Raw genomic sequence first — 9,710 nt, 5'->3', positions numbered from 1 at the left:
TAAGCGCAACTCCCCTTAGAACTGTGAGTCAAATACTTCTTTATAATTTATACAGACTCGGCCAGGTGCGGTGGCTCACGCCTGTAATCCCAGCACTTTGGGAGGCCAAGGTGGGCAGATCATGAAGTCAGGAGTTCAAGAACAGCCTGGCCAGCATGGTGAAACCCCGTCTCTACTAAAAAAAATACCAAAAAAATTAGCTGGGCATGGTGGCACATGCCTGTAATTCCAACTACTTGGGAGGGTGAGGCAGGAGAATCTCTTGAACCTGGGAGGCAGAGGTTGCAGTGAGCCAAGATGGTGCCACTGCACTCCAGCCTGGGTGACAGAGCAAGACTCTGTCTCTAAATAAATAAATAAATAAATAATACAGACTTAGGTATTGTTATAACAACAGTAAGCAGACTAAGACAGGCATTATGTAATTCTGTTTCTCTCAGAAGACTAATAAATGCTACTGACTGTTGAGTCAGACTTGGAAATTCTTGTCTCCAAAATTTTATCATAATTTCAGATTCGACTTCAAATGGTTTTATCCTATGAATAATGGGCACACACTATGTCACTAAATACATGAGCCTGACTTTAACTACTGGCCTATTATAGCCTGGTAAAATCTGCTACTGGTCTGAGTGAATTGGTGAAGATGGTATGTGACTTTGTACTATAAATGCATAATTAGCCACTCTAAGTTTCTCCCCAAGCAGCAGACAGATAAACATGAGAGCATTCATTCCCTAAGTCAAAGGTGCAAGCATGCAAATACCTGAGAGAAGGCTGTGGAACAGTGTCTGGACTGGCTGGTACCTGGACTCCCTTTTCCCATTCTTCCTTCCATGTATCAGCAAAGAGGTAATAGCTATCAGGATTAATGTGGTGAGAATCTGGAATTTTCATGGCACTGATGAGGTCCTTCCGGAATACCTGGAAAGATATTGCACATATCTTGAGAAGACCATCATTATGCAACTGATACCATTCAATGTTCTCCTTTTAAAAAGGCCATCCCCAACCACTCTACTTCCAACAAGAGAAACATCTCTAACTTCCTAAATGGCCAGATCAACTTCTGTTTGGAAAGATTTGAAGTACTGACAAGGAAGCCAGCTTATTTGGGATTTAATAAAGGGTAATGGAGTCCTTCCTGAATTATTTTCTTGGGTTCTCTAAATTTAAATCAACAATATAGGTTACTCAAAACAGTCTGTATAAAACAATCCTTAACTCTCTTAAATTAAGCAACAAGTTCCACTGATAATAATTTGGGCATCACCTCATTTTAAATTTATTTAGAAATAATTGTAGACTTAAAGAAAAGTTATCAAATAGTACATTTCCATATATCCTTCACTTAGTTTCCTCTAATTGTTTACACTTTATATAACCAGAGTTCAATTACCTAAACCAGGAAAGTAGCACTGCTATAATACTATTAATTAATGTATAGACTTCATTCAAATTTTCACTATTTTTCTCCTTAATGTCTTTCTGTTCTAGAATTTTATTTTATTTTTTTGAGATAGGGTATCACTATGTTACCTGGGCTGGAGTGCGATGGTGTAATTTTGGCTCACTGCAACCTCTGCCTCCGGGGCTCAAGCGATCCTACCACCTCAGCCTCCCGAGTAGCTGGGACTACAGACACATACCACCATGCCTGGCTAATTTTTGTAATTGTTTTTTTTTTTTGTAATTTTTGTAGAGGCAGGATTTCGACAGGTTGCCCAGGCTGGTCTCAAACTCCTGAGCTCAAGTGATCTGCCCGCCTTGGCCTCTCAAAGTGCTGGGATTATAGGTGTGAGGCACAGTGCCTGGCCTTAGAGTGCCTTTAATGAGGTAGTGGTTAAATAGTTGTGGCAATTGCCAATTTGCTAAACTACTATCTTTGGGAAAGATGGTGCTGTGGGAAATCCTTCCTTAGATCTGGAAAGTGTTTGTCAACATCCTAAAATATTTCATTATTTTCCAAGTGAAAGTCTACAAAATATATCAACTGATTACAAAACATAAGCCGTATCTTCATACTTGACATAACTGCTTATGAAATCTGCTCTACATAGTTTCCTAACCCGAAAACATATTGCAGTGGATTGAATGGTGGCCTCCAAAAAGATATGTCCACATCCTAGTTCCCAGAAACTATGGATATTACCTTATTTGGAAAAAGGGTCTTTGCAGATGTAATTAAGTTAAGATCTTCAGGTGAAGATATCATTCTGGAATATCCAAGTGGGCTCTAAGTCGAATGACAAGTGTCCTTACAAGAGAAAGGTGGAGGGAGATATGAGATGGAAGAGGAGGAGGTAGTGTGATCATGGAGGCAGAGATTAGAGTGATTTATTGATCCACAAATCAATGAATGCTGACATCCACCAAAAGCTGGAAGAGGCAAAGAAAGAATCTCGCTTAAAACCTATGGAGGGAGCACAGACTCGCTGATTTTTTACTTTTGGCCTTCATACTGTGAAAGAATACATTCCTACTGTTTTAAGCTACCTCATTTGTGTTAATTTGTTATTATAGCCCTAGAAAACTAATACACATGTTTATCAAACAGAAGAGTAACTTGAAGGCTATAGACAAAGGTATACAAAAGCAGAAGCCAATGAAATGTGGTCCTTGTCTATGGCTTCAGAAATACTCAAACCTGGCCGGGTGCGGTGGCTCATGCCTGTAATCCCAGCACTTTGGGCGGCCAAAGCGGGTGGATCGCAAGGTCAGGAGATCAAGACCATCCTGGCCAACATGGTGAAACCTCATCTCTACTAAAAACACAAAAATTAACCGGGCATGGTGGCGCATGCCTGTAGTCCCAGCTACACGGGAGGCTGAGGCAGGAGAATTGCTTGAACCCGGGAGGCGGAGGCTGCAGTGAGCCAAGATCGTGTCACTCCACTGCAGCCTGGGCAACAGAGTGAGACTCTGTCTCAAAAAAAAAAAAAAAAAAGTACTCAAACCTCCATGAAGGTCTGGGATACCACCATCCAATTCATACCTGTTTTTCTTAAGCAAATGAAAACTAAATCCAATGACTATTATAATTTTCCCTTCTCCTTTAGAGAAAAACAGAAGGCATGTGATAAGCCTGATTTCAATTTTACAAGCTAGCCAGATTAAAAAGCATCAGATGTAAGTTTTCTAGAGAAGCATTTTTACTTAAGGCAGAGTGTGAGAGGCTGCCTTATCTTGCTATGGAAGTCAAACATCTCAAGCATGAGACAGAACATAAAATGCTGAGGGGATGGGAAAGTCAGTTCAGTACTCAGGCAGAAGATATGTGCAAAGTGATATAAAACATATTTACCAGACTGGTCTCATTAACCTGCTTTTGATAAGAAAAGGCATTTTTAAAGTTTTTGAACTGAAAACAAAATAACTACAGCAAATCCTGATTAGTGAGGAGAATTTTATATACAGACAGTGGCACACATATACATATATATTTGTATATATTTTCATAAAGACACAATAAAAGAATAAACCAAAAACTTAACAAAAAGATTAACTCTGCAGAGTGAGGAGAAAACAGGGAGGGGAAAGAGACTTAGAGAAAAGTTACCAAAATAGTTGAGCTGAATCTAGCTGGATCTCTCAATATATTTTGTTTTACAGTTTGAAGTTTGAAGCAGGCAAATATTTTATATAATTAAAAAAATCTTAGGCTGTGCATGGTGGCTCATGCCTGTAATTCCAGCACTTTGGGAGGCCAAGGCGGGTGGATCATGAGGTCAGGAGATCAAGACCATTCTGGTTAACACGGTGAAACCACATCTCTACTAAAAATACCAAAAATTCGCCAGGCGTGGTGGCGGACCCCTGTAGTCCCAGCTACTTGGGAGGCTGAGGCAGGAGAATGGTGTGAACCCAGGAGGCGGAGCTTGCAGTGAGCTGAGATCACACCACTGCACTCCAGCCTGGGCAACAGAGCGAGACTCCATCTCATAAATAAATAAATAAATCTTAGGCCGGGCGTGGTGGCTCAAGCCTGTAATCCCAGCACTTTGGGAGGCCGAGACGGGTGGATCATGAGGTCAGGAGATTGAGACCATCCTGGCTAACATGGTGAAACACCGTCTCTACTAAAAAATACAAAAAACTAGCCAGGCGAGGTGGCAGGCACCTGTAGTCTCAGATACTCGGGAGGCTGAGGCAGGAGAATAGCGTAAACCCGGAAGGTGGAGCTTACAGTGAGCTGAGATCCGGCCACTGCACTCCAGCCTGGGCGACAGAGTGAGACTCTGTCTCAAAAATAAATAAAAAAACAAAATAAATAAATCTTAAAGGAATATGGGTCTGGGACAGACCACCTGGATGGGTATACTGGTTTTACTACTGAGTAGCTTTCAGCAAGTTATCCAAATTCTGAGTCTCAATTTATCTATAAAATGGGGATAATAACACTCACCTCATAGGGGTTGTTGCAAAGATTAAATGGGTGAACCTGTATAAAGGACTTAGCACAGTATGGAGCTCATAGTAATTTCTAAATAAATGCTAGATGGTGTTATTTTATTATCATCATCATAGCATTCCTTCTAAAATCAGAAACAAGTATATAACTGAGTTCTTCTCCATAGTCCACAAAGTAATTGTTGATGGGGTAAGAGAGATATGAGTTCACAGCTCGGTTAAAGTGTGCATGGTTTGGCTCCCAAAGACACAGTTCCCAAGCAAGAGCCCCATCAAGAACTTAACCAACACTCCAAAGGCCACAAGGTAATGTAGAAACTTCACAAAATAAAACATAGCCATTTGTTGCTAAATTAAAGATAATGAAGGAGGGACCTAGATGCTGACCCTGACCTTTCTAGGTAATGAAGTTGAGAAGTTTTACAAGTTCTTAATAGTGTGTCTATTTTACATGCACTGGTAGTTTTCCCAAAAGTTCCTGAAACAAAAAGGCTTTGTACTTACCAGATAACTGTTCATTTATGGTCAAAGAGGGGATTCACTGCCTAACATACAGTCCAGAAGCTATGCCAAGCCCAACACTGTGTGCACATCTGGCCTGTCAGATGCTTGCAGAAACAAAGGAGGCCTCACTATGAATTCAATTAGAACATCAATGCTTAACCTGCCAGAGCCACAAAATGAAAATGCCCTTTGCAGACAACTCTGACTTTTATTGCTCTCATTAACATCTCTCGGTTGGCAATTTTTTAAAGCACAGCTCCTCTGAACATTTGTGTGACATTTTTCATAGGAAAAGTCAAAACATTAACTTCCTGTATGACACAAAGAGGAACACTGTCTGGTCCATGTGAATAAAGCAGAGAGACTGATCAAGTTTGATTCAGTCACTGAAATCTGAAGCTATACATAACTGACCACAAACTGACATGTCACCCCAAAAGCATAAAACAGCCACACACTGGTAATTATATTTAAGCAAAATGAATTAATTATAATTATACAATCTTTAGGCAAAAAGTTGTCAGGTTATCCAGAAGAATCAATAGTAGAGAAAACTTAGCAAAGAACACTGTGCCTAAAACCCTTAAAAACTCTGTTCTTGTATTGTCAAGACATTGCATCCCACATTGATTTTTTTCAATGAATCAAAAAGCTTATTCAATTTCTAAATTTAAAACTTTAAAACCCATGGAAATATTTTTCAAATAGTTTAAAATAACTCTCAGGTTTCTTATAAAGAATAAACAGAACATTTTGATGGCTATAGGCTAACACCAACTGCAACATCAGTTACCATAAAGCAATGCACCTTTGGGTTGCTTAAGTAGGATTATTCCCTTTCCCCCATATCAAACAGAGATGTAATGGAGAATGGGGAGCAACAAAGTCTGATTTAGAGATCTGAGCAATTTTAGCACAAGAAATAACATCTGAAGGCTGTTTTGCAAATTATTCTCCCTTCCCTCAATGTCCCCTTTTCTGTAATAAGTATGCACTTGTAGCTCAGTGCTTTTTATCTGCTGTAGGTCAGAAAACCAAATAATTAAGCTTGTTAGAAATATAGGTACAATGATATAAACAGGCTTTACTAGAGAGTATGTAGTGCTCTCCATTGAATTAAAATACATGAGCTTTCATTCTGTTGCTATGAAAGTCTTGGATAATAACGAGACTCCAGGCCTACAGATGATATGCAGTCAATGTTTTAAGATAGGTTGATATGTTTTACACACCAGACTAGTAGTCGAAAATATCCTAGCTTCTGATAATAAATGGAAGACTTTTTAATAGTCTCCCAAAGTGCTGGGATTACAGGTATGAGCCACGGCACTCAGTCAGTTACTACGTACTTTTTCTAGGGATTAAAAAAAACAACAACTTTAAAGTATGGGTCCTTTTAAGAATCAGATAAGACTACTATCTCAGAAAAAAAATTAACAAAGAACATACCCTTAAAAATCTGTATACAATTTCCAGAAGGTACACAAAGCCCCTGAACCATACAGGGGATTCACATATCCCTAGGAAACTCTTCTCTACGGGATAAATTAGAGGGAGACTTGCACAAGAATCTCACTGATACACTAAATACCAAAGAAAAATATGTATCTTTTAATGCAGCCAATTAATCCTCTGCAAAAAGGATGATTTATATTGCATGTCAGTGACTAATTCCCAGTAAAATTATAAGGCTCAAGAATTCTGGTTTTGTCTCAGATCTGTAGTCAGAAAACAAAACAAAACAATCTCCCGTTTTTATAAGAAGCAAATGGCAGGACAGGCAGCAAATTAACAAATTTTCATGAACCCATCAGAGAAATGAATCACAGCACAAATAGCCAATTCAGAGAGACAGGTGCCTGCAGGGAGACACAGGGCAGGGCATTTGGTTACCTGTGGCAGGAGCCACAGCAGGAACATTAAACTAGAAATTCTGAATCGTTGGATGCTGCGTGGGGACTAATAAAAGAATATGAAGTTCCTGGGGACTGTAGTTATGGGGGGGGTCCCAACCGCTTGCAAGCTTTTTCTTCAGGAACTCAATTCCGTTCACACTGGGAAGCTGGGGCGGGGGGCGCGGTACCTGGAGAAAGCACCAGAGCGGTGCTGTCTGGGTACTTGGTGCTTAGTACCCTGGTTCCCTTACCAAACAAAAGGCTTCATCTGCAGGGGAAGGGTATCAAGTGAGGGCAATGGTGCAGTTTCATCACTGCTGGGAGAAGGGAAAAGCATCCAGCCTCAGCCTCCCTGTGTTACTTAAGGGGCAAAAAGGTAACCTACAGGAGCGAGAACCTCAAGGACAAAGGCTGAGAACATCAGAAGATACCTGCTACAGGCCAATGAGGGAATCGGAGGCAGGGGCAAAAAGGCTCTACCTGAAGACTACCTTCCCCACCACCACTTCCACCCCCAGAAACAGGACCACCATGCACCCTAAAGACTAAGAAAGAGTTAATGAGAAGATTAGTGAATGCTGCCCCTCCCCCATACCCTCTACTATGCTAAAGCCTCCAGGGATAATAACATTGGCTAACAGCTTGGGAGAGCTGCAAGAGACAAAATTCCTATGAGGACAAGCACAAAGAGACCTTGAGCCAAGAGGAGAGACAAAAACAGGGTCACTAGAAGAAGTTGAAGTCTCTGTTACAGTAATAACAAATTTCAAACACTCTCAAATATTGCTGGTGTGACTGAAAAATGATGAGCCCCTTTGGAAAACAGCCTCGTAGGTCTTTAAATAGTTAAATGGTTAAGTAGAGCTACTATATGACCCAACAATTCCACTCCTATATGTGTAGTCAAGACAACTGAAAATGCACGTCAACACAAAAACTTGTACCTGAATGTTCAAAGCAGAATTACCCATAATACCCCATAAGTGGAAACAACCCAAATGTCCACTAACTGATGAACAGATAAACAAAATGTGTACTGATAAAATGTAGTATCATTCAGTCATAAAAAGAAATGAAGTGTCTAGGCACGGTGGCTCATGCCCGTAATCCCAGCATTTTGGGAGGCTGAGGCAGGTGGATCACCTGAGGTCGGGAGTTCAAGACCAGCCTGACCAACAGGGAGAAACTCCGTCTCTACTAAAAATACAAAATTAGCCAGGTCTGGTGGTGCATGCTTGTAATCCCAGCTACTCAGGAGGCTGAGGCAGGAGAATCGCTCGAACGTAGGAGGTGGAGGTTGCAGTGAGCCGAGATCGCGCTATTGCACTCCAGCCTGGGCAACAAGAGCGAAACTTTGTCAAACAAACAAACAAACAAACAAACAAATAAATAAATAAATGAAGAAGGAAGGAAAGATGGACGGACGGACTAATACATGCTACAACATGAGAGGTGAAAACACTATGTTCAGTGAAAGAAGCCAGACACAAAGGGCACGTGTTGTATGATTCCATTTATATGAAATGTCTAGAATAGGGAAATTCATAGAGAAGGAAGGTAAATTAGTGGTTGCCAGGGGTTGCAGGTAGGGAGATGGGGAATTACTGCTAATGGGTAAGGGGTTTCTTTCTGAGGTGATGAAAATGTTCTAAATTATTATTGTAATGGGTTACACAACTCTGAACATACTAAAACCCACTGAATTATACACTTAAAATGGGTGAATTGTATGGTACGAGAATTATATTTCAAGAAAATATGTTAAAAATGGTTTTTAAAAAAGGGTGATTATTGCGGTGTCAATGTACACCACCTGAGAGGTCTTGATGTTCACTCTCTCCCAGCAATAATGAGGCACCTCTCCTCCTCAATGTGATGTTTGCAGACTGGGTAGGGAGCCTGGGCTGTCACCATCACCCACTAATAAGGTGGTACCTTCACTACCACCATATCCTCCATCATCATTGGGGGCAACAAGGTGGTGGGAATTTCCACCTCTATGAAGCAGTAGAGACTCCCCAGTCCTGCTTCCCAGAGAAATAAAGAGCTAGGATGGGGAGCTTAGGAATTCAACAGGTAGTAGAGAGTCAGCAGCCCTCTTCCCCACTGGTCTGGTTATAGTGGAGGACTACTAAAACAGAAGATTTAAATAAGACTCAGTGTCTAATGACATAATACTGAAAAAGTCCAGGATACAACTGAAAATCACTCATCATACTAAGAACTGGGAATGAGAAGAGACAATCAACAGGCATCAACACTGAGATCACACAGATGTTAGAATTATCTGACAAGGATTTTAAAACATCCATGATAAAAACGTTTCGACAAGAAATTACAAACACTTTTGAAACAAAAAACACAAAGTCTCAGTGAAGAAATGGAATATATAAGAATAACCAAATGGAAATTTTAGGATAGAATTTTAGGATGCAATTACTGAAATAACAAACTCATAAGATAGGCTCAACCAATGAATGGAATTAATGAACAGAAGACAGAACCAATGAACAAGAGAAATTATTCAATCTGTTCAACAGAATATACACTGAAAAAAAAAAGAAGAGTGCCTGAGGGTCCTGTGGGAAAATAACAAAAGGTCTACCATTCATGTAACTGAAGCTCCAAAAGGAGGGGAAAAAGAAGGTGGAGTTGAAAAATATTTGAAGAATTAATGGCTGAAAATTTCCCAAACTTAGTGGAAGACATAAATCTACAGATTCAAGAAGCTGATTAAAGCCCAAAGAGAATAAGCCAAAAGAAATCCATGCCCAGGTACATCATAATCTAACTTTAAAAAACTAAAGGCCGGGCGCGGTGGCTCAAGCCTGTAATCCCAGCACTTTGGGAGGCCGAGACGGGTGGATCACGAGGTCAGGAGATCGAGACCATCCTGAGCTA

At 40.4% G+C, this 9,710-nt stretch overlaps 1 protein-coding gene across 1 annotated transcript in view; it reads right to left on the bottom strand.

Moving 5' to 3' along the window:
- Positions 1-9,710, bottom strand: part of JADE3 (jade family PHD finger 3) — an 83,259-nt gene that overhangs the window by 68,311 nt on the left and 5,238 nt on the right. The window contains exon 3 of the mRNA XM_011938693.1: positions 767-924. Within this exon, the coding sequence (XP_011794083.1) occupies positions 767-924 (158 nt within the window). The remainder of the gene's footprint in view (positions 1-766; positions 925-9,710) is intronic.

Source organism: Colobus angolensis, unplaced genomic scaffold (assembly GCF_000951035.1).
Source record: "Colobus angolensis palliatus isolate OR3802 unplaced genomic scaffold, Cang.pa_1.0 Scaffold176, whole genome shotgun sequence".
NCBI classification, from domain to species: domain Eukaryota; kingdom Metazoa; phylum Chordata; class Mammalia; order Primates; family Cercopithecidae; genus Colobus; species Colobus angolensis.
This window is presented reverse-complemented; position numbering and strand designations above follow the sequence as displayed.